Source organism: Ambystoma mexicanum, chromosome 5q (assembly GCF_040938575.1).
Source record: "Ambystoma mexicanum isolate Mex_15411 chromosome 5q, UKY_AmexF1_1, whole genome shotgun sequence".
Classification (NCBI taxonomy): domain Eukaryota; kingdom Metazoa; phylum Chordata; class Amphibia; order Caudata; family Ambystomatidae; genus Ambystoma; species Ambystoma mexicanum.
In genome coordinates this window covers 1,077,748,489-1,077,776,372 of record NC_090933.1, presented here as the reverse complement: position 1 = coordinate 1,077,776,372, position 27,884 = coordinate 1,077,748,489, and the positions used below count along the sequence as shown (strand labels likewise).

Sequence of the window (27,884 nt, the reverse complement as noted above, 5' to 3'; positions counted from 1 at the left end):
CTCTGGTGATCATTCTGAAAGGGTTTGATGGTGTTGGCGGAGGTAGACTGTCGGCAGGTGACCCGAAATGCCTCACATGCCAAGAAGTGGGGGAGGGAGAAGAGTAGAGGAAAGTATCCCAAAGGGACAGTGAAGCGGACACTCCAGATTCAGATGCACCTTACCAGGGTGGTGGTGAAGATTCAGAGAGTGATACAAGGGAGGACTCAGTACTGAAAAGGAAAACTCAGAAGCAGTTGGGAACACAGGAGTATTATAAGTCAAAACAAGGAGAATTGTCCTCAAATGGACTATTCAAGAACCTGATTATGGTAACCATTATTTACCCACACAATGAATTGAGTTACAGGCAGTTCGGGGCTAAGTCCAAACAAATGAATGTGACAGAACTTTTAATATACAAAATATACAGTTTTATTGTATTTTGGAAAAATTAATTGTCCATCAAATACAGGGTACTTATTCTATTATGAACAACATAATACAAACTGAAATAAACACATGGAGAACAGGGAACACAGTTTCCCACATAAATTGCCTATTTGGAAATAATTACACTTTCAAAAATGCTGTCTGGATAACCCTCTATCTTATAAAGACATGGAAATGAGAAAGAAAAACCATCCCCCATTCAGGTACTAATCTAGCGAATAAGGGAGTTGTTCGGAGGACCAGATGTAGAATGCCAGTAATAAATTGTTACTTCACAGCCTAAAGACACATCCCAGGTCGAGGACTGAGCTGGGAGTTTACCTGGATCGGGAATGATAGCCAGATCTGAAAGACCTAAAAGAGCAAGGGCCAGACTCCCAGCCCCCTTGAAGATATTGGGTAATGAGGACTGGTGGTTTAACTGGGGGAGGGAGTGGGGTTGTGCTTTCAATTGTTGGTTTTCTCCTCATTATAGCAAAGGGTGGGATCCGAGGGAAGGAACCAGGAAGCGACATAGGAGGGAAGAGGGAGTTGAGACAGGGCAGGCCACACGTCAAGAATAGACATGTTTATCCATCCCTCTATGTCTACACCTTATTCTAAGAAGGGGCACTGTGTGGGCAGACAACGGAGCTCAGTGGAGGTTCCACTGAGCAAGGCCACAACAGATGGAAACATTGTAACCCAAGTACATGTAGACTTGTAAATGCTTCGTCAATAAACCGATACCACCACCGAATACCGGAGGCAAAATAACATACTGGCGAATTATGTGCACCTAAGGCACACACCTGGATTCCTAAATCGATATTTATCTTTCCAGATGCAACGAGCAAAACGCGCATGTAAATTACAAGGCCCGGTCTACTAACTCGGCGATATAGAAGATAATAACAATAATACAGTTGTTTGCGGTTGAGAAGGGAGTTTGCATTATTTAAGGGAGCGGTTTGTTAACTTCCGCACTCTCTCGGTGTACAGATACAGAGTGCATAAAACAGCTACTTCAGAACGCGACCACCACGATGTACTTGCTAACAGCAAAAAAAGCAGCACTGGCGTCTCCCATCGCCACCGACGCCCGAGCCCGGCCAGGGGGGCAGCTGTACCAGGAAGAGAACGTCCCCAACCGCTCTATTTAAAACCTCCCGAGGCGGTGGGCGGGGCCACAAGCCATGGCTAGCCAATCCGCGCAGCGCGAGTAGCTGCTTAGAATTACACGCGCCCAAAAAATCTAAAAACAAGGTCTCACAAAGCTGAGTCTTCTTCCGCGGGTCAAGAACGGAGGTGGGCGCGATAGGCTAAAGTCCAACCTGAGGGTGGACACGGAGCCGCGCCGGTGCAGAGCCAACCCGGTGAATGTCCCCACGAGGCCACCGGGCGGAAGGTTGGGTTGAGGGGTCTTGGTTCCGGGAGGCCTGAGCGCACTATTTTGACGTGCGCCGAAGGCGGGATCAGTGCGCTGGGAGGGCTGCCGGAGCAGTGGCGCCAGAATTTGTAAGCGGCGAGTGGGGTGTCGTGGCGGGAAAGAGCTTCATTTCTGTCCGATCTTCGCGCGGACCCGTACAGTTAGCCCTAGATTTCGCGGACGCGGTGCCGCCGCCATGGTCCGGTTGCGCAGCTCGGCTGGTGGGGGAGACCTTGAGAGCCTGGACACGAGCTCAGAATTCCTAACCCTGGAATCTCCGAGGAAGAAGCAGCAGCAGCCGCCCCCCACGGGCAAGAGGGATAGGAGCGGCACCCGCAGCGGAGCCAGGGGCAATAACACGGTGAGCACACTCCCTCCTCCCTGTCAATGCTGGCAGCCGAGAGGCTGACACGACTGCCATTCCATCCCCACGACCCTCGTCCAGGGAGCAGTTCTCAACCAACCATGCCCCCCCCCCCCCAGTTTCTTCACTGCTCTCTGGTCCCTCCCTCACCAAGAGCTTGGCCAATTACCCCCCGATTGAAAATAAGGAAGCTCGATCCACTGTTAGGTCAGTTACATTATCACGTGGTACTGTTAGTATGTAAACATACATGTCACTGGTACACACAAAGTCGCCTACAAGGGACCTTCCAATTCTCGGTTGTCGTGCAACTGGTTCTGTAAACACACTACTCAGCCTCTCCTGTGTGCAGTTCCCTCTCCTGTGTGCAGTTCCATTGACCAAAGTGCCCTGGGTGTCAGGTTTAGTGGTGCCCCCTTAATTATGGTGTTTGTGTGGTGACATTGTAGTATGTGTAATACCTTCGCAGTCCGTTTGGCATGTTTGATACACTGTATGGCGTGTTCACTGTACGGCATACACTGTCCTTCCTGTTATCTGTGTCAAGTATACACAACATCGTTGGGACGGTAGCAGGTGTAGAGAAGCAGGCATGACGAGGGGGAGGAGTGTCCTTCCCATGACGAGTTCAGAGGGTTAATACTGCCTGTTCATCAAATAGAATAATAGGTATGGATTTTATTTTGGGTACATTCTGGGTCTGATTGGTAATGTAAACAGAGAGCGAACTTACTAACTCAATTTTCAAGTTATGCACAGAAAGCACGTGGGTGGTTATCTTTGTGTTCTAACTGTGATTAACTGTGACTTTGGTTTTGCCCATTTAACAAATGTCACTAGATGACTTGTTAATCGCACTGCCAGCTTGCACAATAAACGAATGTCTATCCCAATTAGAAATGTCATTAAGAGGCAGTTAAATGGAAATACTGAATGGCCACCACTGGTGTACTGTTTATGCATATTGCCATGGTTGCTGTTCTAACCGACAACAGAGAGCAACTTAGTCCAAGTTATTTCGTTGTGATCAACGTAATCTTTCTTGAAATTGTCATCTAAGTTTGCTACAGCGACGGCACCCTTATCGCATAGTTGGTTTCCTTCCCAATCGCACGTGTGTACGAGGTAGTTGCCTAAAAATGTACACTGAGCACTGCACCTGTTCTTCACCCACTAATGTCTTGTCAAGTACAGAGTGTAATCAGGAGCGCAAACATTTCCGAAAACTAGAGATATTTTTCTGTGCTATACGGCTATGGAATTGGTGGCTGTGATTGGTCCTCTCGGTTCCAGATGATTACCTGGTAGTCAATTCTTGCGTGTTTCTTGGAAAGCCTATTCATGCTGGTTCTGGGCTGATAGATTTAGCAAATGAATGCGTGCGGTTTATCCAGTTGTCTTGTGTTCCTATTTAATTAAGTGCCAAAAGGGTGTCTTCAGTCACTAGTGAATGCTTTCCAGTATGACATTTTAGATTTACTTTACAAAGTATCTGTGTAATCGGATCCAGCCAAGGTGTGAAATGCAAGTAATGCAGGAGCGTAGTAATATAATTCTCTCTGCAATTTAAATGCGTTAAAGTAGGTACAGGTTTTTTTGGTCTTTGTATAGCAACCCTGAAAACATATGTCTGGTGCAAATAGTTTTTGTAGCCTGCCTTAAGTGGCAATGATGGCATGACTACTTATCTGTACCTTCCTCTTGTGTACTACTAAGAACAATGGGAGGTAGCTACTTCTGCCTGCCACACCACTCGCATCTTTTTTGGGTCATCAGTGCATACTAAAGCGTTTTTGATCGAGTTAAGCAGTCCATTAATTGTTGGTGTTAAATGTGTGATAGCTTATTCAAAGTAACATTAGCTATTTTTTTGCTCTACATGATTTTGTAGACTGTTACAATTTGGAGCCTCTTTTGCCTATTAGTAATATTGATTGTTTCTTATATAATATCACTACACTCGGCATTTCTTTTAAAGTTGAGTATTTCTGCCTGATCTTATCTGAATGCCTTTTGGCTTGTCCCCCTTCCATGTCAAAGATGCAATGCTTTAATGTGAACTTTTGTTAATTTTGTCCTGCTGTTTTTTTCCTTGGTGATGGATGTGATCAAGAGTTCAGCCCCTTTGTATTTGTTTGCTGGCAAAGATGCATAGTACTATCACACTATGGCACAGCAGAAAAAATCGTGCAGCCCTAATGTGTTGTGTAAATCTACTTGACGCTGTGATCTACTTGCAACAAGTAGTCCTGCAAATAGTGATCTGTCTGCTCTTAACTCTTTAACAGCATTTGCCACTTTTTAAATATTTTGTTCTTCTGGATGAGTCGGCAGAAATTTTGTTTTTCTCATGTTGCATAAATTCATGGTGTTTCAGAGAAATTATGTTTCAAACTCGTCATACAATCTAATACCAAGAGCATGGATTTGTCCAGCACATTTTTGCAGTACACGCTGCATTTTCCCCCAATTTAGGGTACACCTAATGAAAATGGATTCCCAATCAGTTTAAGAAATGCATCCTATTTACTACTTCTCTACAGTCGTACCGTTTTTGGGATGCTACTTGATGCGGTATTCCTGCAATGCTTGATCATTTCAGATATATATTCAAGTATTGGTGCTGTAAAAAAAAAAAGTATCATGCAAGTGGCCTATAGTGCTATTAGGTCTCCTGAACCGCCAGTAGAATTTATAACTACTTGTGATGTTCAACCGTTTTGTCCTCCTTAGAGTGCAGAATTAATTCTTCTCAACTGTTTCCTTTATTAAAATATTCCATTTTAGGGGGATCTCACTGCCAAAACAAATACACTTGTGAAATTATGACTTGCTGCCATTCATGAATTTTTCAACATTGTCATGTCATCCCATCCCACAAAATTTTTATTGTTGCGTAAGACTGTCCTTGACTTGTCAAATGGCCTATTTTTTTAGTTCTTTCTTTCCTGGACACATTGCATTTCTCTTTTCCGAGCAGAATTTGAATACTGCAGCTTTATTCTTTCGTGTTTAAAAAAAAAAAACAAAAATCGAATTTGTGTTAAGCTTCCAGGTTGCAGCCATACCGTGCAAACATGTTTGCTTCTTCGGCTCGACCAGCCAAATACATTTGCAGTGCTCTCACTATATGACTGTTCCATATTACAAGAATAATGAATCTATAACTAAAAGCCAAAAGTGCAAAGAAATGTACAGTTCACTTGGCTGTTAGAACAATTGATCGCAAAGTCACGGTTTATACATTATATTACAAATGTGATATCACCTCTTTGAATCGCTTTCGTGCATGTTTTGTTGACGTTTCCAGAGGGGTAAAGCCAACTGAATTGATCTATTTATATGGTCAGCTGATACAGGTCAGCTGATACAATTGGCAGGATATATGCAAGTTTGCTAAAGCACTTCTTGACTTACAGTCCAGGTTGGAAAACACTTGTTTTCCCAAGTTAATTTTGGGAGTCATTAACCATTGCAGCATCTGGCCCGCCTGCAGATTATGTTGTTGGAGCATTCAAAATGAAGGAATGTGTTGTGTAGAAACCACGTGACGTCTACTTCTGAAGGATTTCAAATCTTTTGCTCTTCTGTTCACGTGATATTCTTTAAAAATGTTACTGTGGATTTAGACCATTGTAAAAAAAAAAAAAAGTGGTAGGATAATTTCTGTAGTGAACAATTAGGCTTGTATTGTGCAATGTTATCGACTGCAAGTCTTCTGTCGTGATGTTCTTGATAAAGTCATCAGTGTTGCATGAAGTCTTCATTTTCATCGCATCAGATGTGCCCTCAAAGAAATCAACTGCAGCACAGTACATCTTCCTTTCACAACGTGAAGTAGTACGTTTTGTGACCGAAAGACTACTGAGCTGCAGAAGTACGTGGATGTCCAGTTGCTAAGCTGCTTACTCGGCCCTCACACTACTATAAACCAACAGTGATCCCAATTATAAAGGTGAAATGGGAACAAATTAGAGGTATACCTCCATCTCCTTTAGCGTTAACATGAGCTGAGTGCAGGCTATACTCTCAAAAGGAGTGTGAATGTGGCTCTGTAGCCACCCAAACAGCATTAGTACAACAGTCCAAAGTAAAAATGTTCAATCAAGAATATATACTTTTTTCACTGAAAAATATAGTTAGTTAAGTTGACCAGAATTATCGTAACAAAACCCTTGAAATTCTGCAGATGTGAGAGGTCCTGACCGGCTTAACTCTGCACGCTCCCATTGTATGTCTTTGGGACTCCCTTCTCTTGTAATATGTATGTGCTCATGGGCTTTGCCACGGGAACGCAACTAGTTAAGCCGGTCATGCCACATCAGTGAATTTCAAGGGTTTTGTTACATCGTTTTTTTTTTTTGTGCCACTGATCCTGGTGTCCACTGTATATGTTCCCTCAATATGTTTAACACCCACTAGGTGACCACGATCTTCGGCCCTGGCCCTTTCCATGTCTTTCGTGGCATACTAGCTAGGATACAGGTCTGTCCTCGCCAGACCATTTGTTGAGCTTGAACGCTGACTGCTTGCGATCCCATACTTTTTCGGTCCCCATGGACCAGATGCAGGAACTCGCCATGGAGGTTGTTGCCCTAAAGCATGTTGAATCGTGATGCCTTGGTCCAGGAAGCTCCCTTCGCCAGGTCAAACGTGGAAACATATACAACTCCTAAAATACTCTTGAGAATTCTTAGATGCATGTACGGTGCATTATACCTTTTTAGACCCTTGTTATACACTGCCATTGTGCGAAAGTGAGGTTCTTAATATCTTGTATGACTGGAAAGACCATGGTGTGGGCTACTCCTTGGGTAATTTCTTCGGATCCCTTGTTGGACCACTATGCAGGGTGTGTATTTATTTTTAAACCACCTTCAAAGCCATGTTTGATCGACCAGACCAAGTTTATACAATCCAATAATCCCTTATTGGTTTTGACCAAGGTACAGAGGACCTACTTTTCTATAGAACCAAATTCAAGCATCTGGCCGATGAATCGGGGTGATCCGAGTAGACCTGTTTCACACTATAACTGAGAGGTTTACACAATTATTTGAAGGATGCTAGTGTTGACCCAGTTCCTTTTCTGCTCTTATCCCCCATCCTTCAAATAGACTACCTACTGCAGGAGAGATGCTCCGAGAAGCAGAGCAAATGACAGCTGTTCCTGAGAGCTACTCCTGGGATGACCTACCCTAATACATCGACTGCAGCGGATCCCAAACCAATGCAATTGGGAGCAACAACACTATCGCCTGAAGAAAGAAACCTGACGTATAAGGTCTATGTATGTATTGCAGTTTGAAGGACCATTTGTTTAGGGTGTCTGCGCTTGCACGGAAGCATGGAAATGCCAGCTCTCGTTCTTAAATGGTGCAAGGAAACGGCTACAAATACACTACTCCACCCTTTGTGTCTACTACAAGCCTCCCTCGGGCTTTATTAGTACTGAGCCTAATGTTTTCTGCCCAAAGGAACCTGTGTGGAATCCCTGACTCTGCTTGTCTCCGGTGCTGCCAGGTTCAGTTGTTTATGTAGAACCGTTGGCCCACCCACACAATATATACCTCAAAGCATTAACGGCCTAGTCCAAGCCATGGAAGCAATAGATATACAGCACTTATTCTCTAGTCCATTGACTGAACAGACACTCTTGATAAGAATGGACATGACGTTGGTGAACATACCAAGTGTCTTTCCTTTGATTGGATTATGGCTGCACATTTTCCAGTGTACTTGTCTTAACCATTGCTACAAAGACATTACTGCTTCACTAACGGGGCAGCAGGAATACTCTTTCTGGGGTCTGAGTTTTGCATACAACGCTGTTCCCTGGATGGTTCTGATCTGAGGAGGTCAAAGCCTTTCCGACATTTGATCAATCTTTCGTGTTTCTCCCATCTCCCGGGTCCCTGCAATATCAGGTCTTTTGTGATGTTTGCTCAGGGGAACTTTTAACACATTTACCACCTCATCATCCCGAGTAGAGTGCTACAACCCCAATCTAAAAAGTGAGTATGTCTCTTGGAGGAGCGTCAAGTTATTTAGTTCCGAAAAAATGACACAACTGAGTTCTGTGGCCTCAACCATTTCTCCATCTTTGATAAGTACCCCCTACCTCTCATTACAGATATTCCGGAGGTTCTCCGCGGTGCTTCAATCTTTTTGAAACTGGACCTCTGAGGGCCTACCACCTTATTCATAAAGTGGAGACTTGGAAGACAACATTCAGGACCCTCTTTGGGAACTTGGACTATCTTATAATTTGGTCTGATGACGGCACTGTATTTTTTATGGATCGTATATTTTCTGGCATTCTTTAACAATACGTCATTGTATCCCTTTGTTATTTTGGTATATTCCAGGCACTCTATGCATGTGAAGGAAGTGCTTTCGCGTCTTGAGGCAACATAAGTTGTCAGCCAAACCTCCGAAGTTCCATTTCAATTGGGATGCTATTTAGAATATTTCCTCTTTCTCTGGGATGTCCATGGATCCGAAGAACGTCTCTGCGATTCTGCACTGGCTGTTGTCCTCTCCTATAAACACATCCAGGGTTTTTCTTGGGCTGGCAAACCTTTACTGTAAATGTAAATGGCTGCCCATTACACGACTGCTTGTATGGATCTTAAGATCTGGTTTGTTCGAGCACCAATGCTATGTCAACCCGACAATACTTGCCTGTTTAGGACACGTTCCATGATGCCAGCATTTCAACCTTTTTGGCAGGAATCCAGTGCTACTAATAAATGGCAGCTACAACACAGATATGGTTGTTTATTCCATGGACAAAGAATCTACATCCCTGCATTGGAATTACAAAGCAAGGTGACCAGCCACTAGAGAATCGTGGCAAAGGGCAAGCACAAGGGATTGCAGACCACACTAAACGCTACTGAAAGCCATTGTTGGTGGTCAGCCTTGTCCTCGACTGTCCAAGGATATGTACGGTCTTCCAGTACTTGTGCTCAAGCGAAATGTCCCAAACTAAGGTCAGTGAGTTTCCTCTATATACTGACCTTAGCAACCATTCCAAGACCAGTAATATCTACAGATTTTATTGGGGGTCTGCCACCTTCATATGGCTTTGCCACCATCCTGGTTACTCTAGAAATGTTTACTAGACAGGCCCACATTTTACTGTTACCCAAGGTGCCTACATCAGCTGAAATGTTTTTGTCTGACATTTTTCACTTACATGGATTACCATAGACTTGTATTCTATTGTGGGACCCAATACGTGTCCCATTTCTGGGCCCCGTTATGCAAATTCCTTGGAATAAAAAGCACTCTCGTCAGGATATCTCCTTCAAAGCAATGGCAGCACAGAAAGAAAGAGCTAACCAGACACTAGAGCAATATTTGTATTTTTCATCAGTGTGCAAGGTGACAGGGCCTCTATTCTATCGGTAGCAGAATTGTCGTTTAATAATAGTAATAATAATTATCCATGCATATAGTGCTATGTAACCCTTAGGTGCTGGAGCGCTGAAATACCCATTGATATTATTATCCCACAGAATGGTACTCAATTTATTGACCTCCCCGCCCCCCTGAAGGATGAAGGGCAAAGTTGGACTTGCAGGCTGCACACAGATGTCAGAAACTAATGCTTAGCTTGCTGTGTTATCTGTCCGGCTATAACGCCACACATGCTTCAACTAAGTTCAGCCCTTTTTACAGCACTTGGTATTATCCTAACGTATTTCTTACGATAGGACCAGTGCCAACTTGAATACCTACGGTGGATCGCTGGAGCATGGGCCACCAACAAGCTCAGAACGACGTTGTTAAATTTCACTCTGGCCCTCAGTGCTGCATAGGAATATGCTGACCGTTGACAACCGGCACCTCCCTATGCTATCAATGACCAAGTATGGTTGTTTTACAAGGTCCTTCTGATAATGCACTGTCCAATGTGATGAGTCTGACGATGCCATCACTCTCCAGATGTAGCTTCTCCTCATGTGGCCAGTGAACGGCACTTGTACCTGATCCTGGGAGTGGCTATATGAGGGAGGAGACCCTCAGGGGTGGGGGGGGAAGAGGGATAGCGAGACCTTGTTAGATAAAGACACATGCCCCCCTAACCCTTTTAGGGATGTTCCATCTCTTCATTAAGCCCTAATGGCATATTGTAACCCTCTTCCCTCAAACCCATGCCAGATCTACTTCATAGAGTCTCCAACACCAGACAGGGAGTGATGTGTTAATACATTTTTTGTCTTTTTTTTTAAATTTATTTTTATTCAGTAAAATTGTTTCAGTTGAATAAACAACTTTTTCAATTATTTACTTTGTTTTCATCACAATATTCACGATCAACTAGTAGAAATGCAATTAAACATAAATTAGACATCACACTTAGTGTAATACATTAAAGTAGAGCTGCAATGAAGATTGCCTTATGCAACAAATTCTGCTGTATCAAAGAACTTATTCTCACCAAATAAAATATAATTCAGCCACTTCTCCTTTTTCAGAAAGATCCATTCTCATCAGTTTACCACATTTTAGGTATTCCAACAAACTGTATTAGTTTGAGCTCATGCAGAAACTGCGCGATGTCTATGATTAAGAGAGTATTAGAGGTATTAAATATTGATTCCCATAGTTCATCGTGAGTTAGTGACTGTGTTTAAAATGTCTATAGAGGGAACGCCTCCTCATGTCTAATAGCTTTGTGCAGTCGATCAAAAGATGTCTCGTTGTCTCAATTGATTCAGGCATTTCACAATAAGGGCATACTTTAGATAACTTTAGAGGCTTATTCAGTGAGGCAAGTTTGTCTTTCGTAGGAAGTAAGTTGAACCGAAAACATAAAGCATCCGCGTACCTTCTGTCTGGAAATTTGATCAAATATTGCGGTATAACATTCATCGCATGCAATTCAAAGGCGCCCAACTTAACCGCTTGATGCACTTTAATTTGATCCATGGTGTTTATCCAATCGCTTCTCCATAATTTTAATTTAGCCTTGTCCGGAAATTCGATTAGCTGGTCTAAAGAAATATCAGCTTGCTGTAAGATTCGGTTACATGTTTCTTTCCATTGTAGAAGTGGTGAAAATAATGGTTTGTTTAACACTTTTTTGATTAAAGGAAACCGGTTTTTACTTGCATCAGTCGAAAGTATGGACTTCCTATAGAGTGCTAATATCAGCCAAGACACTGAAGCATTCAGGGAAATGAGACCCAATTCATGTCTTATTAAAGAAATGGGAATACAACTGGGTACTGGAAGGATGCGTTTCCAGAATATACCTTCCAACACATCCCTTTTGACTGCCATGGAATTTCTTTGTTTGGCTGCCATATACTATTATTGGCAACACTTTCTGTAGATAAAACATTCTAGCTGGAATGATAGAAAAACTCCTGTAGTTACCCTGAATAGCGAGTAACCCCATTCGGGCTGTGAGTTTGCTTTTGTATGGAAGATCTAACGGATGAGTATTTATGTTCACACCCAAATATTTGTACTCATACACTTGGTTCAGATTGCTAGTTCCCAAATACCACTTGAATTTAAATTCATCTGATGGTCGGTGGTGTTGAAAAACTAGGATATTCGATTTTAGAAGAATTAATTATCAATTTGTTCACCTCAGCATATTCATGTAAGGCAGATAATTTTCTTTGGAGACCAATAGGTGTTTGGTCTAATATCAGATCATCAGCATACAACAGGTATGAAATTTCTTGATTGTCTAGTTTTGGTGGAAATGAACGGACAGAACTAAAGGCGTAATGAACATTAATATAAAAATTAAATAGAATTGAGGCAAACGGACATCCTTGTTTTAATCCTGAATTAGTTGCTATTGCTTGTGATAGCAGGCCATTGGATGTCAATTTGACTCTTTTAGTTGTGTTCGAATAAAATTTAAATATTAAAAATCTAATATACAACGGACACTCAACATCGTGAAGTTTTTTCCATAAGACTTGTCTTGACACTGAGTCAAAGGCTTGTTTAAAATCTATAAAAGCAATACAAATTGGTTGTTTTGATTGCTTGTTCCTTTAAAATAAATGGGTTTTGCATTGTTCCAATTCCTGGTACAAATCCTGATTGATTAACATCAAGAAGATTATTATCACAGAGCCACTTCGAGAAATCTTTCAGAATTAATTTAGCGAAGATCTTACCCGGGGCGTCGAGTAGGGCAATTGGTCTGTAATTGTTAGGATCCGACCGATCGCCTTTTTTAAATATAGGAATTATAATCGCCTGTTGCCATGAAGGTGATATTTGTCCCGACTTAATGACTCTGGTAAAGATCATGTTAAGCATAGAAGCCCACATCTCAGGATTTGCTTTAAGTATAGCATTTGTAAGCTGGTCAGGACCAGGAGCTCTCTATGAACTTAATTTCTTAATTAGAATATCCAATTCATCGAATTTGAGATCAGTTAGAATAGGAACATGTGTGATCTCAGAGCTGAACTCTATATTAGACTTTTGGAGAAGTGATTGAAAGTGAGCTATCCAAACAATTTCTGAGATGGGGTTCAGTAATATGAATCTGTGAGCAACTGCGGTTGAGGAATTAAGAACTTTCCATATTTCTCCAGAAGATTTACTCATTAATGCTTTTAACATATTTTTCGCTTGCTCTTGTTTGTGATTTTGATGTGTTAATAATTGAGATGAGGAAGAGGCAGGGATAAATGAAGGTTACTCCCACTGAGATCCATTGCACGCTTCCATAACATTATGCTAAAACGTGACCGCAACTGAGAGGAGAAAGAGGAGCAGGACAATGAAGATGACGCAAACTCTCCGGTCTAGTCTTTGGAAGTTGCTTTCTGCATGAAACTTTACATTCACGGTAGCTGGCAGACGGAGAGAGGAAGAAGTGCAGAAACTGGGTAATGCTGCTAGCTGACAGCACGCCATGGAAAGCGAACCCCGACAGTGTGAGAGGAAGCCGAATGACAGAGGGTGTGCTGCCTCTGTCAGTCAACAGGAGCCGTGCAAAGTGGAACCAAATGTGGTGAAGCTTCAGCGGCTGACAGGATGCACGCTGTTGCACAGAGGAAACTAAAAGGCGCAAGAAGCATTTAAAGCACCTGGTAAGCTCAGGGAGGACAGACTGGTTACAGGGGTGCCTAAAAATCCATACCGCTCCATGAAAGTAACAAGAGAAACACTGAATGAAACCCGTGAAGGGTTTAGCATGGTCTTAAGCCATACCACAAACTGGTCGCTGGGACCATACCTGAAAAGAGGAAATAAAAGCAGTACACGTGCGAATGTTGAAACAAACTTTGTGAAACCGGAGGTGATAAACCAACAGCAAGCAAATGGAAAGATATCTGCACAAGCTCTGGCATGGGGCGGGGGAATGAGGGGTGGGGGAGGTAAACCGAGCAAAGTAAAGCATTTGAGAGGAACGGAAGGGTTGAAAGATTACATAGACGTCCTGGCATGAGTATACCAGGCAAAATAAAAAGGTGTGTGATAAACTACAGTGGAAGAGAATCTCCAGCAAGACACATGCCCTTGAGATTGTGAGTTGTTTTCAAGGTGTAGAGAGAACCTGGCAGGGGAGTATACCAGGTGACCTGCGAGTCTGGGGTCCACACCCAAATTACGAATATTGGAAAAAGAAACCTATAGAGGATTCATGCCTTTTGGGATTTTGAGTTGTCTTGAATATAAGGAGGAATCTTGGAAGGGAGCCATCTCGTGGAAACGCGAGTGCACAGAGAGGAGTTACCCTCAAGGAACCTGCTTATTCTTTGTTTGAACTTTTGCATATTGGTGGAAAGGAAGCTGGGGAAAGGAGGCATTCCCTGGAGCTACAAACCGTGTACATATGACTTTTTGGTTTGACTTGTAACTTTTTCTGTTGGTGGAGGAAAAAGGACTCGGGGGGGGGGGGGGGGGGGGGGTGGGGGGGGGGGAGTCATTCCCTGGAATTGTGGATATACCAAATATCAATTCCATTGAATTCATCCGTGTTAGCCCGGTATCTGGTCCATTGGAAGGAGCATGCTGTCGTACACAGACGCCAGCACAGAACAAATCCTGGAGGTTGCACTTAAGTCGCCACGCCACTGCTCGAAGCTTCCAGTCACGACTGCTCATAAAACCATACTAGCCCCAACCAAGATGGCACCTGTAGCGTGCGGCATGCGCAGTTTACATTTACCTTCCAAGGTGATGGCGCACATCCACATTGCACCTCCCATTCCGGTGCTGAGCCGATATTCTGCTGGACTGCCTGTTAGCTTCGCGTCGCAACTCCAACTCCAGGTATTCCTTATCTGTTTCCATGCCGTTATTTTCTTTCCCTCATTCCTCTGTCCTTTTTGTGCTCTCCTCTAATCCCGGACCTTCCTCCTGTGCCTTTCTGCTTGCCACCACAACGGAGACACAGGTTCTAGATGAAAAAGTGTTGTGGTACGAAGGGTGTAGATCGATGGTTACCAGGGTTGGATTGAGCTTGGGTCGATGACTAAGCTGGTGGTGGTTTGAAGCGCTTTTTAGAGACGTGGTCCAAAGTCTTCAGCAGTGGCGAGCTTCATGGCAGACTGCCAAATCGCCATGAACAGCTGGTGCAGTTTAGCAGCAAGCTGGTTTAAGGAACAGAATCAGCAGAAGTGATTCGAAGAAGTGCCAAAAAAAGCACCCTGGGTGGTCCTGGTCAGTGTTAGAAATTTAGGGGAGCTGGGAGCTATTTAGCTCCTGCTTTTAGCCTGGTTAGCTTGGCATCAACCGCTACCAGGAGCTACTTTTTGTTCCCCCGGGCCAACTGATGCCAATCAAACACACCTATGTGAATTTAACTGTGCATTTGGGGCACTTTATAAATGAGCATTATAATGCATCTTTATGACATTTAAAGCATACCGATTCATAAAAAATAAGCAAAATGTTTCAATCTATATTGAAGTTAGATTTGCTGAGCGGTAGGTACTAGGTCCTGGTTCCCCAGTGGTAGCTCCTCCTCCCTGGTTAATGTCAGATACTCAATAGCTCATCTAATCTTAATTTTGACCCCTGTAGGTGATTGGAAGGCGTGCAAATTGGTTGACATTGGTTTGATGGTGGTTCGACAGAGTAAAATGCTAGCAACTGGCTGCTTTGCTTCTTCTGGTACTCTAAATCCCAATTGAGGGATTCTGCGACATGGTTGGTCCTGGTTCTCTTCACTCCCAACCTGGGGGCAGTTAGCAAGCAGCTGCAGGAATCCTTCACCTCCAGTGAGGAGTCTGGGCCAGACTGCTGGTAGAAAGGCAGGTCTTGCTCTCAAATCGGTTAACGCCCAATGTTCCCTGGGTATGCTTAGGGAGCATAGTTTGCCTTTGTGCAGTAGCACATTTTGAGCGTTCTGAACGCAGAATGGGATTACCATAATAAATGATCTCAGACCCAAATTACTGGACAGGCTCCAATAATATGGCAAAATAAAACTTTATTATCAGCTCAATAAAGTAAGAAATGTGGCGAACAGATTGTAGCTCACACACACTCATACCTTTCGGTTACACACAGGCTTTATACCTCGATGTGCGTCAGCTATGACGTCCTCCCAAATGGCAAATAAAACCTAACGGACGGAGGGATTGGTTAGGGGAACAGATATATTTTCACCCTTGCCCGCATTTGAGGCTGGCTGCCTGCAGTGTACCTCCCCATCCACCACGAGACTCCTGGACCAGCTGTAACATCGAGCATCAAGAAAACCTTTAGGTAAGCCCTTTTGACCTTTGCACAGTTCGAGGGGTGCATGTACCCTAAATAGAGTGCTGATTTCTTTTTGAGCAGTGCAGATCATTTTTGGGTAGGATTTAACCCTGTGTGCGCTCGCAAGAACTTCGCTGCAACACACCTGGGCCATACGTTTCTGGGACCTTGCATCCCTCCAAAATGGCCACCCCATACAATGGACACTGACAGATTGTCACTGATATCTTTTTGCTCCCCTCTCCAGATCTCTGGACTCCTCATCTTATCACCACTCTCCTCGCACACCTTTACCCATTAATGGTGACACCAGATGTGAAATGCTCTTAGCGGGCTTCTCAACATCCACGTTTATCTTTAATGTCGATCGCAATGGCACCATCCTGGCTCTGTGTCCTCAATCCAACCACCTCCTTTTCGACCGACTGCTGTCTATGAACTTCCTTCCCACACCTGGTACTCCTTGCTCTCTGCCCCCCCCCCCATTCATACGACTGGTGTACCACACCCCTGTATACCTCTTTGGAAACCTTTCAATGGCGGTGACGTGTTGCATCTCGCCACCCCTTATGCAAGCTCTACTATCAAACACTCTGCCGGCATCTGCCTCCTCCTGGAAGACATTGACCCAGATAATCCTCGCTCTTGCTGCGACATGGTTCAATGTCCGCTCAGTCACTGCTTTTGACTCCCTTCTCCCTGATGGTTTTAGTATCGTTTCCAAGCCTCGCCCTAACAGTGCTGGCGGCTGAGTGTCCCTGTTCTTCCCGATCTTCCATGTGTGTCCCTTCTTCCCTCATACCCACCCAGCCATACTCTTCCTTCGAATTGGTAATTTCGCCCACTTCCTCCATGACCATTGCCACCATCTGTCTCTATCACCTGTTGCTCTCTGAATGGGCTGGCTTTGCCCCCTCTCTCCTTGCATCTACCTCTAAACTCCTCCTGGGTGACTTCAACATTCACCTTGACTACTCAATCACAGGTTCCACTCTCTTCCGTGACCTCTGCACCTTCCTCTCCCTCTCCATCCTCCCCTCTGGTTCTACCCACTTGGCTGAACACATTTTCGATGCCTTGATTCATACTGATCTTTTGCTGTCCGCTCTGCTCACCATCCCACTCCCCTGGTCCGACCACTCCCTCCTCTCACCTTGGCCTTCGCTGCAATATGACCGCACCTCCCCCATCTGCCAACCTCGTTCATGGACATCAGCCTGATGAAAATTTCAGCTGCTACCTTCGCATCCACCGTCCCTCACTGCACTGCTCTCAGTAACCCCCATCTTGCCATCACTAACACTCTCAACATTCTTGCCCCAGTCATGAGAAGCCGCCTGAAACATGCCTCCAAGCGTAACGCCTGGTACGACTCTGAACTTGCAGCCCCGAAACGCATCTACAGAGTTGCGGAACAGAAGTGGCTTACCTCAGGCTCACCCTCTGACATTGCCCTGACGGACTGGCTTGTCGCCTTCTCAAAAGGCAACACCGACTCTCCACTCACTCCAAGAAAATGGCCCACATCCAGGCTTGCGTCTCTGGGGCATCCAACAACAGGGCTGAACTCTGTAAGGAACTAGCCAACCCTTCCGCGGTCTCCGCCCTCGCTCTTCTCTCCCATGCCCTCTGCAATGCATTGGCCACTCCTCTGTTAAAACTCAGGACATCTCTGACCTCCACCACCCCCCTGTCCTCCCGCCACCTATGTTCTCCCATTCCCCCTCTGCCTTTCTCTCCTCCTCTCCTATCACGCCCAATGAGGTCACTAGTTGTCTGCTCTATGAAGGTCTCCGCCACACAGGTCTCCCCCAGTAAGGACAATATCTGCTCTTGCCCCAGCACTTGCTGATTGTTGCATCACTCCTTTACTACTGGGTCTTGCCCCCTTTCCCTCAAGCACTTTCTTGTGGGCCCCTCCTGAAAAAACCTTCCGCAACCTCCCCACCCCCCTCATGTCTAACTACCGCCACATCTCTATCACTCTCTTGTAGAAGCTGGCCTTCTCCCATTTGACCCAGCATACTTAGCTTGTCGGTTGCCTACATGACATCAAACTGGATTCCGAGCACCAAGAGGCACGGAAACTACTCTCCTGAACACCTGTGAAGAACTGCTCGCATCTCTTGATTCCAAATCTCCAGCAGGTCTCATTCTTCTTGATCTCTCCTCTTCATTTGACACGGTTAACTCCCTCATCCCCATAAAACTGCTCCACGATAATCTTGGTATCGCTGACCGGGAACTGGACTGGCTGACCACCTTCATTAATGACCATCCCTCCCAGGTTATCTTGGGCTCTTTCTCCTCTCCCACCTCTTACCCCACCTGTGGCGTTCCCCAGGGCTGCAACATTTCTCCCTGGCTCTTTAACATCTATCTTGCTTCGCTTGCACACCCAATTTCCTCTTTCTTCCTTTTTTTTCCATTGTTATGCAGATGATGCTCAACTTCTTCAAACTACCCTCTGATTCTCCCCTGCCTCCATCATTCCTGCCTATCTGCCACCCAGTCCCTGCTCCCTCCTTTTTTTGTTTTTGTCCCCCCCCCCTCACTCTGGCCACCCTCTATGGGCTCCCCCCTTCTCCTTAATCTGAAGCCAGAAACCTTGGATTCCTTTTCGTCGACTCTTTGCTTCCTACCTCACATTCAGGACGTTGCCAAGAAGGCCCACTTTCAACTAGTCCTCAAAGGAATCCTTCCATCCTCTTTCCCCCAGAAGCTCAATATCTCGAGAGCTCTGGTACTCTCTAGGCTGGACTACTGCAACAGCCTCTTTCGCAATCTACTCTCTTCCCCCTTTACGTCCCCTCCAGCTCATCCAGAATATGGCTGCAAGATTTATCCTTGGCCTCAAGTCCAGGGACCGTATCTCTACAGCCCTAAAATCTCTCCATTGGCTCCCGGTTGCTGCAAGGATCAAATTCAAATCACTCTGCATCACCCACAAGGCTGTCTGGGGCCAGGGACCACACTATCTACAACTGTCTCACCAAATAATCTCCCTCTAGATGTTTACGTTCCTCTGGCGACAACGCCCTGCGTGTCAAGCGCTTCTTATTATACATTTTTGTTTGACATTTCAAATTTTACAATGAAACATTTTCCCTCTGCTTGCCCCTCCCCCTTGCCCAGCTGGATATCCACCCCACTACCCCCGAATCCCCTTGCATGGTACACATTTAAATGTTCAGAGAATCACTGAATGCCAAGAACACAAAAGTGCTGAGGACCGTGTTGAATGTTGGTCAGGTTGTAAAAGGTTAAGTGCCTCAGCCCAGTCTTTTGAGAATTTCAATCTCCTTGAGTCATATAAGTAATATATTCACATGCAACAAAGTTCCAGATTCTAGATAGCCATTCAGCCAGTTGCGTTGGGTCTTGATTTTTGTGCTAGCCCCAATAAAGCTGCCAGTTGTAATATAGCAAATGTTTTACGTTTTTGTTTCAGGCTACGTCTCATATTTGTCTCCAAGATCAACAATATTAATAGTGCTAGGTTTTATAGAGCCAAATATTTTCTTCATACAAACATCAATTTCTTTTTTAACTTGGTTTATTTTTGAACAAGGCAGGATGACCATTACACAACCACTTGCAACATCATTAAAGCATTTTAAGCGTGTTAACCCCCAGACACTTTCCCGTCCCCCCCCCCCCCTCCCCCAAGTCCGGGCTCCTCCCTCCGGGGCTGTCTGTCCCGCGCCCCGGCCACTATATGTCCCTTTCGGGGTTTTCTTGGTCCTTCAGGGTCCAGCGAGTGTTAATGGGTTTATAGGTCAGGGCTGGGAATCGCCGGTCATATTCCAGAACTGGGGCCCAGATGTTCTGCAATCTGTGTAGGGCACACTCTTTTGCCGCCGTTACCTTTTCCGCCACCAGTATGTCCCAGAGTTTCGTCCACCACTGGGCCATAAGGGGGTCTTCTGGGGACTTCCAGGCGCGGGCCAGGGTTGTTTTCCCGGCTAGTGGACACTGGGTCAGCAATTTTGCTCTATTGCCGGCCCATGGGTAGATTGTTGGGATCGGTGCTCCCAGCAGGGCGGGATCGCTGACCCAGTGATTTGCGCAATGGTCTCTAGGCATGTCTTCCAGAATTGCTGAATCCGTGGACATGTCCACCACATGTGGAAAAAAGTGCCTGGGTGACCGCACCCTCTCCAGCAGAGGTAGTCCACTTGGGGGTTCATGTGAGTCTGAGGGGCGGGTAATACCACCGTAGCATGATTTTGTAGGCGCTTTCCCTGTTTGTGATGCAGGTGGACGAGGTGTGCGTCCGGGTCCAGATGTCCGCCCATGTCTGGTCTTCTATCGGGTGACCCAGGTCCGCTTCCCATTGGGCCATGCAGCGCGTTCTTGTGCTCAGGAAGTCGCCTAAGAATCGCCTGTATAGGATAGATATCTTCCCGTGGGCCGGGAGGTCCCTGAGTGTCACTTCCAGGGCGGTAGGGGGGGGGGGGGGCATTGCTGCCTGCAGAGTTTGGGGGTGTGTGCACCAGTGACGCAGTTGAATATAAGTGGATCTGTCTCTTTCCTGGAGTTGGAATTTTTCTTTACATTGCTCGAATGTCAGGGGTGCCCCCTCCCCGTATAGCTGGTCTATGGTTTCAAGGCCGCCGTTTATCCAGTTTTGGAAATTGCGGGGGCTCATGCCAGGCGAGAAGGCCGGGTTAAAGAAGATCGGGGATTGAGGGCTCAGGCCTCTCAGGACCACCTTCCGTTTTAGCGCCCAATCCCAGGACTTTAAGGTGTGATTAGTTGCCAGGAGAAGGTCTCCCCAGTGTGTTCGAAGAGGGGGTGGGATGTGTGGCAAGAATCGACGTGGTAGCGGTATTCGTGACTGTTCCAGCTCCACCCATCTGGGGCGGTTTGTGATTGTCTGCCATGCGTGGATTTGCTCTAATTGGGCTGCCCCCTGTAAGCCTGTAGGTCCGGGACTCCCAGACCTCCCAATTTGGAACCCCCAATAGCGTTTTTAGGGGGATTCCCGCCGCCTTACCTCTCCAGATAAATTTCAACATCTTCCTCTGTAGATTTCGGAGGGCTGGAGCGGGGATCGCCACTGGGAGGGAGGCGCAGGCGTAAAGGAATCTCGGGAGGAGGTTCATCTTGCACGCTGTTATGCGCCCTAGCAGCGGGATCTCCTGTGTGATCCATCGTTTCAGGTCACCTTCCAGTTCCCCGAACAGCCGGGGAAAGTTTGCCTTGTATGTGTCTTTCGGGTCCGCTGAGATATAGACCCCCAGATAAGGGATCGCCCTTTCTTCCCAATGGGTTGGGCACATTTTAGCCAGTGGTTCCCTTTCTCCCGGGGTGAGGTCGATGCTAGGGCCGTAGACTTGGCGAAGTTTACCGAAAAGCCAGAAACCTCGCCATAGCTGTCTCTCTTCTAGCGCGTGTCGGAGGGATGAGCTGGCTTCTGAAAGCATGAGTAAGGCATCGGCATACAGAGCGGTTTTATGTTGCGAGGGGCCGACCCTCGGGCCTTTGATCTGATTGTTGAGTCCGATTCTTTGGGCAAAGGGCTCCATGGTCAGGGCAAACAGCAGTGGGGACAGCGGACAGCCCTGTCTAGTCCCGCAGGTCAGGGGGAGTGGGGCCGAATGGTGTCCATTGATTCTCTGGAGCGTCTTCGGGCCAGTATAGTTAGCTAGTACCATTGATTGGAATGTTGCCCCAAAGCCGAAGGCCCCCCAAGGTGTTTTTCATAAACGTCCAATCCACCCTGTCGAAGGCCTTGGTCGCATCTAGGGCCATTAGGACCAACTTCTGGGAGTTCTGGGCAGTAAGGCCCACCAGGTTAAGAGTTCTCCGGATGTTGTCTCCTGCCGCCCGATGTATGATGAAAGCTGCCTGGTCTGGCTGAATGATCCCCGGTAGGATGGGTCCCAGGCGGTTCGCCAAAATTTTGGAGTATAGGTTTGCATCAATGTTCAATAGAGAAATCGGCCTGTACGAGGCTAAGTCTTGTATGTCTTTCCCAGGTTTAGGCAGGAGGATGGTGGTCGACTCCTGCATCGAGGGCATTGCAGATCCTGTCTCCCTGAAGGAGTTAAAGAGTGTGACCAGGGGGGGGGACCAGTTGGGGCCTAAATAGTTTATAGAACCTTGCTGAGAATCCATCTGGGCCCGGGGCTTGTGTTTGAGTGACTTGATGGCCTCCTAAATCTCCTCCTCTGTGATGGGCGCCTTCAGCCCCTCCCTTTCGGTGTCAGAAAGCCGCGGAAGCGCCGCTTTACGTAGGTATTCCATTTGTTGCGGTTGGTTTCGTGGATTGGCCGTCATGATCTTGGCGAAGTAGTCCATCGCTAGCTGTTGCTTTTTGGATTCCGAGAATTGGGTAACTCCTTTGGGGTCACGTAGGCCCGTGATAAAGTTGGTCCGTCTTAGTTTGGCCAGTTTGGCCACCAAGATTTTACAAACATCAATTTCTGCCCAGTATCCTGCTAGAATCGGGCAGTTCCACCACACCAGTCCCCAGGAGCACCACATTGTCTCCAGCATTGCTCCGGTATAGATGCTCTGATTTTATGCATGCAGGCCGGAGTATATTGTTGGGTTAACCGTTTATACCAAAATTCCCGTATTTGCGTAGAGCGAGTGGATTTGGGAATGTCTTTCCATAGAATGGGAGGGGCTGTTTCCGAAATGTGTTCTGTCAGCGTTGGTTGTCATCGTTTTCTATAGTGTGGGGGTTGTTGGGGAGACCTAATTTATGATTTTGTGTAGGTTTGATATTGGAGCCTTATTCCCTGGGTAAGTGGCAGATTTTTCAAATTAGGTTAACTCCCTGGTTGCTACCTGTTTATTCGTGGGGGTCGGGGGAGCAATATTCAATGCTGGACCTGTAAGTACTGAAAGCAATCGGATTCATTCTGTCCCAATTCTAATTTGCATTGGGTAAAGGGCTTCAGGTCTATGCCTTGAAACCAGTCATGTGCAGCCTGCCTGTTACCATTTAGTAAATGCCTGAGGATCGAGGCCCGGTGTAAACTTGGAGGTAAGAAACGGCGGCATAAAGGGTGAGGGGGTGAGGGGAATGTCTTAAGTCGATATTGCTTAGCCGCAGTAACCCAAACTTCTTCTACTAGGCTTGTAATCCTACTCTTATTCTTATGGATGTTAGGGGGTCGATCTCTTTTGGGAAGCCATAAAATTTCACCAAGCTGCGGTCCTCCTAACACATGTTCCATCTGTAACCACCGTTTTTCAACATCTGCACCCCACCAGTCCTTATTCAGAGTTGAGCTGCTTGATAACGCTGTGAACCAGGCCTCCCTTATTAACGGGAATGGTTAAAACCTGGTTTTATTGTTCCATACATAAGCAGAAATAGTTTTGACACATTTTAAAAAGGGGGGCGTGACTCAAATCGAAGTGCGTGGAAAAAATAGTGATTTAGCAAGGATAATCATTTTCACCGCATTGATTCCAAGCCAGGAGGTTAACGGACCCCATTTCACTAGTTGGTTCGTAATGGCTTGCAATAGGGGCGGATAATTAGCCTCATACATCCCGGCTATTTCAGGGGTTATGGTGATGCCCAATAATTTAATTTGATTTTGTGCCCAGCTGAATTGTTTGAGTTTGCAGTGACTGTACTTCATTAAGGAAAGAGATATATTTTAGGATTTTCGACTTAGAAAGATTAGTTTTAAACCTGCCACCGCACCAGATCTCTTTTGCTCGCATTCTACTGCATGCAATGTTCTTACCGGTTGAGATATCACTAGCAACATATCTGCATAGCCTGTAACCTTGGGGCCCCCCTCCCCCATTTTATTCCTTCGACATCTCATGTTTGTCGAACCCTAGCAATAAATGCTCTAAACATATGGCATATAACAAGGGTGACATCGAACAAGCCTGTTTAGTCCCTCTTTGGAGAGCAATGGGGGGAGAAAGTTCAGTTGATCAATCAACTTGCTACCGGGAATTAATATTTTACCTTTATTTTCTCTATAAACTGCGGCATGAAGTCCATCTTGGCCATGGCCTGGAAAAAGAAATGACCGCTTGACCCGGTCACAAGCCTTTTGGGCATCAAGTGACAGTAGAACTGCTGATAAATCTCTTTTCCCGACCTTTTATAAGCTATGGCAGGTGTGCCTAATATTGTCGTGAGTTCGACAACATTTTATAAAGCTCGATTGATCTGGGTGTATGATTGTGGGAAGTAAGTGTTGCATTCGATTAGCCGAGTACATTTTAGCGTCAGGATTGATAGAACGCTAGGGTCCGTGTTGGGCTTCGGCAACAAAACTAGTTTTTCCTCCTCCATAGTTGGGGATATACAGCCTGACTTTGTAAACTTATTATATAGAGCTACGAGCTTCGGATCCACAACCCTGCAGTAATTTATAACCCTAATTACTACTTCTCGGTTGATATCCTTCTTAAGGTTTTCCCGATCTTCTGCTGCTATCCGGTAATGGTAACTGCTTCTAAATTGTTCGTCTGGATATTCGCAGTGATAAAGAAGGTATGAAATTGTGAAATATTTGAGGAGTTTGCATTACGGTGCCCCTTTCAGGTGATTGGATCGACTGAATAGTTTGTGGTGCTATTCTTTGGCATAGTTGTCCCGCTAGCAAGCGTTATGCCCTATTGGCTTTGACATAATATATCTGCCGAAGATGTAGAAGGGATTTTTCAGCCTTTTTTGATTCAAGCAGATTTAACTTGCCCTTTACTTTTCTATATGCTTTATCAATGGAGGGGCCTACTTTCGGTTCTGTGTTCCCCATTATTTGTTGTAGTTCTTGCTCCAATCTTTTGTTTTCGTCTGTAAGCAGCTTGTGCTATGAAGACTTGGCAAAGTCGATTTATAAACGCATCACAGGTTACATTTATGGAAGTTTCTTCCATCATAATAATTCAAAGAACCCAGCAATTTTGCTTTCAATTTTTCCCTTCAGTACAGAGTTCTGCAGAATTTCAGTTGGAAATCGCCAAGCCCATACCCTCTGGATTGCCCCTACAATATTCTATAATCAAAGGTGCATGGTTTGAAAGCGTGATTGCCTGGCAAGTGATTTGAGTGACTATTCAGAGAAGTGGTTTCGAGATCCAGGAGTAATCCAATGCGGGAAAAAGACTGGTGTACATTTGAATAGTAGTATATTGTTTGGTTTCCCCCATTAATGTTGGCCAGACATCCACCAATGTTAAATGTAAAAACTTTTGTTTTAGTGTTTTGGAAGGTACCAATTGCGTCGAACGGCTATCGGCACGCCGATCGCAAGTGGTCCCAGGCCAAATTAAAATCCCCTAGCATCATAATTTCCCCCCTCGCTAAAAGCATCCAATGTGTTGACTGATTTTAAAAAGCCTTACTGGCCTGTAACGGGAGCATAGATTGAAGCCACCGTTCTCTTTGGGCCTATCCCTCTTTGTGGATTTTTGTTTTGAGCGCTTTACTATGGGGAGCGAGCTTCAATGCTATCGTTACTCCTGTGACCTTTCCCACAGCGTTTGCCTGTAAGACCAGTGGGTATTGTTGCAGGTGAAATTTATAACTATCTGCCAAGCATGTATGTCTCTCTTGGGGTGCCATTAAATTCGGTTGGTGACGCCCCAAGAGCTTCTAGATTCCTGCGTTTCGCTGGAGCATTTAGACCCCTAATGTTCAACGTTAAACACTTGAACTATCCCAGTAATTCACTAAACACATTGAATCAGAAGATTGTACAAACACTCCCATTCTTGAGCTTCCCATCAAATACCATGCACCCCCCCCAACCCCAACCTTCCCAATGGAAATACCCAAACAATGTCCCCTGGTGTGAGCCAGGGTACCCAACATTACCCGGGGCACGAGATCCCAGTCCTGACTCAACTTTACTCTCAGGGCAACGTGCGGGGTATCCTAGTACCACCATCTGTTAGCTGAACAGATGATTTCCAAGATGTTGTGCCCCGTCTCTTCCTCCAATTATGACTATTAGTTCAATGCTTGATTCATTTGCTGCTTGCGATCTTGATAGATGTTTCCTTATTCTGGTGGTTTGGTGATTGGTACTCTCTCGCCTTCCAGTCCTCTTGTTTCACTTTCTGCTTTCTCCCATGGCGCGATGCAATCAACCACTCCCATGATTTAGTTGGTTGAGCCGAACAACCATTCTCTGCGTTCAGATGGGCCTTCCTTCTTATCAATTTGTAATGGGGCCATGCCTGACTCTGGTGAGGTGATCCTGTGCGGTCTACCTTCTAAAGAAAAAATAAATCCAAAAGGCAAACTCCACTTGATCCTTTGTGATTGTAGTGTTCTGAGCACTGGCTGCATTTTGGTCTTTTTTTGGAGGGAGATCTGGTAGAGATCCTGAGTTGGATCTCAATCCCGTTATAATTGATCGTGGACTGCTCCCGGCCTTCCTTAGTATTTGCTCCTTCTGTGATTATGATTGCGAGTATGACGTGCATGCTGCCAGGACATCGTGTGGATGAGCCCCCGGGTCATTTCTTTTCAGGCCAATTTTATGTAAGCGACCCAATAAGACTGTGGAGGTCTCTCCCGGGATCAAGAATGCTCTTCCTAACACTGCAGGAGCAGTGCATCGCCCAGGAGAAACTCCTAATGCAACAGGCTTCATTCTACAATTGCAGTAATTTTTATCTCCACCACTGTGGTTCGTGCTGGGCTAGCACCCGTAATAATACTGCTCCCATCGGCAACTGTAGTGCAGATGATCCTTCTTGGATCATCCACTGTGCGTCCATCAGTGCAGCGACCTACCATTATGAACCACAAGCTTCTTATATTCTAAGATGGCCGTCCGCCAAAACAAAACTGCATTACCTATCTGAACTTCATGCAAGTCTGACGACCAGATGCTGATTGGCTGATGCCCACCTTATCAACAGTCAACCAGAACCGGCAGGCATAAGCCGGCCCACCCCACGAAGGCTCATACACAAAGGCAACCCCTGTCCCGAGCCTGTCTGAGCTGGGAGGGACGAGGGGACGAAAGAAGGTATGTCTCTTAAACAGCACAGCACCTTCGATCTGCCTACTCTACCCTCTCCCACTCATCTAAGGTCTTATGTACTTTCACAAATGCTTGTAAATCTTGCGGCGGAAAGTAAAGCTATCCACCTCGCCCATTTACACTGGTGTCACGCCCCAACGCCATGTCCGCTCATACGTGATTACAACTACTCGGACCGCACTATCTCAACAACACTAAACTATAGGCTACAACACCAAGCCCGACGTCGGATATGGAGAACTTTGACATAAGTTGCCAGCATACAGCAATTAGATCTGTGTTGAACTACAGAGCACCCTGCTAGTTGATTGATGCTTCCGATTGCCGAAAATGCTTTATCTGTGTACGTGTAAAGTGCGCATGTTGACTGCCGTTTACCTCAATTGTGCCACCAGTGTGAATCCTGTTACGCACTATACTGTTATAATTATGGAAAGTAAAAAGCCTAGATAATCACTGTATGCCTATCTAGTGCACTTGAGCGGAAGTGTATTACTACGTTGCCATCACCACTATCGCTCCTTCTGTGTAAGACGCTAATAAGCACTCAATTGTCTCAACATTATTTACACGGCCTATGCACGTTACTGTACCTGCACTACTGCATTGCCTATATTGCCTAGTATTCCACTGCATTTGTCTTTGTACTAATACAGCATCACAGTATAGCAGTTGCTTAGTTTTGCCACTCGCTCTCACTGCATTCAGTACCCCACTATCTCTACTAAGTGCTTACCACCTTATCCTAACTTACTCAGGTGCTACACCAAACCATACCAGTAATGCCCCTAGCCAACCTGTTTACTTGTGACTACTTATACTTGGCCAAGTACTCCCAAAGTAAAATTACCCCATATTCACTGCCAGTACTCCTCTTCATAACTGATTAACGGTACAAGCCTATTTGACCTGAATGGAACCATTCTAGTGCAACTAGCCTATCGTGTGTGTATATAATCTTGCTAATCTGGGAGTAGACTATTTGATTAGC

The 27,884-nt window shown here is 45.6% G+C and overlaps 1 protein-coding gene across 1 annotated transcript in view; it reads left to right on the top strand.

The window, feature by feature from the left end:
- The first annotated feature begins 1,881 nt into the window (after positions 1-1,881).
- The window catches only part of ATAD2 (ATPase family AAA domain containing 2), a 750,324-nt gene continuing 724,321 nt past the window's right edge, over positions 1,882-27,884 (top strand). The window contains exon 1 of the mRNA XM_069621583.1: positions 1,882-2,201. Within this exon, the coding sequence (XP_069477684.1) occupies positions 2,037-2,201 (165 nt within the window). The 5' untranslated portion in view covers positions 1,882-2,036. The remainder of the gene's footprint in view (positions 2,202-27,884) is intronic.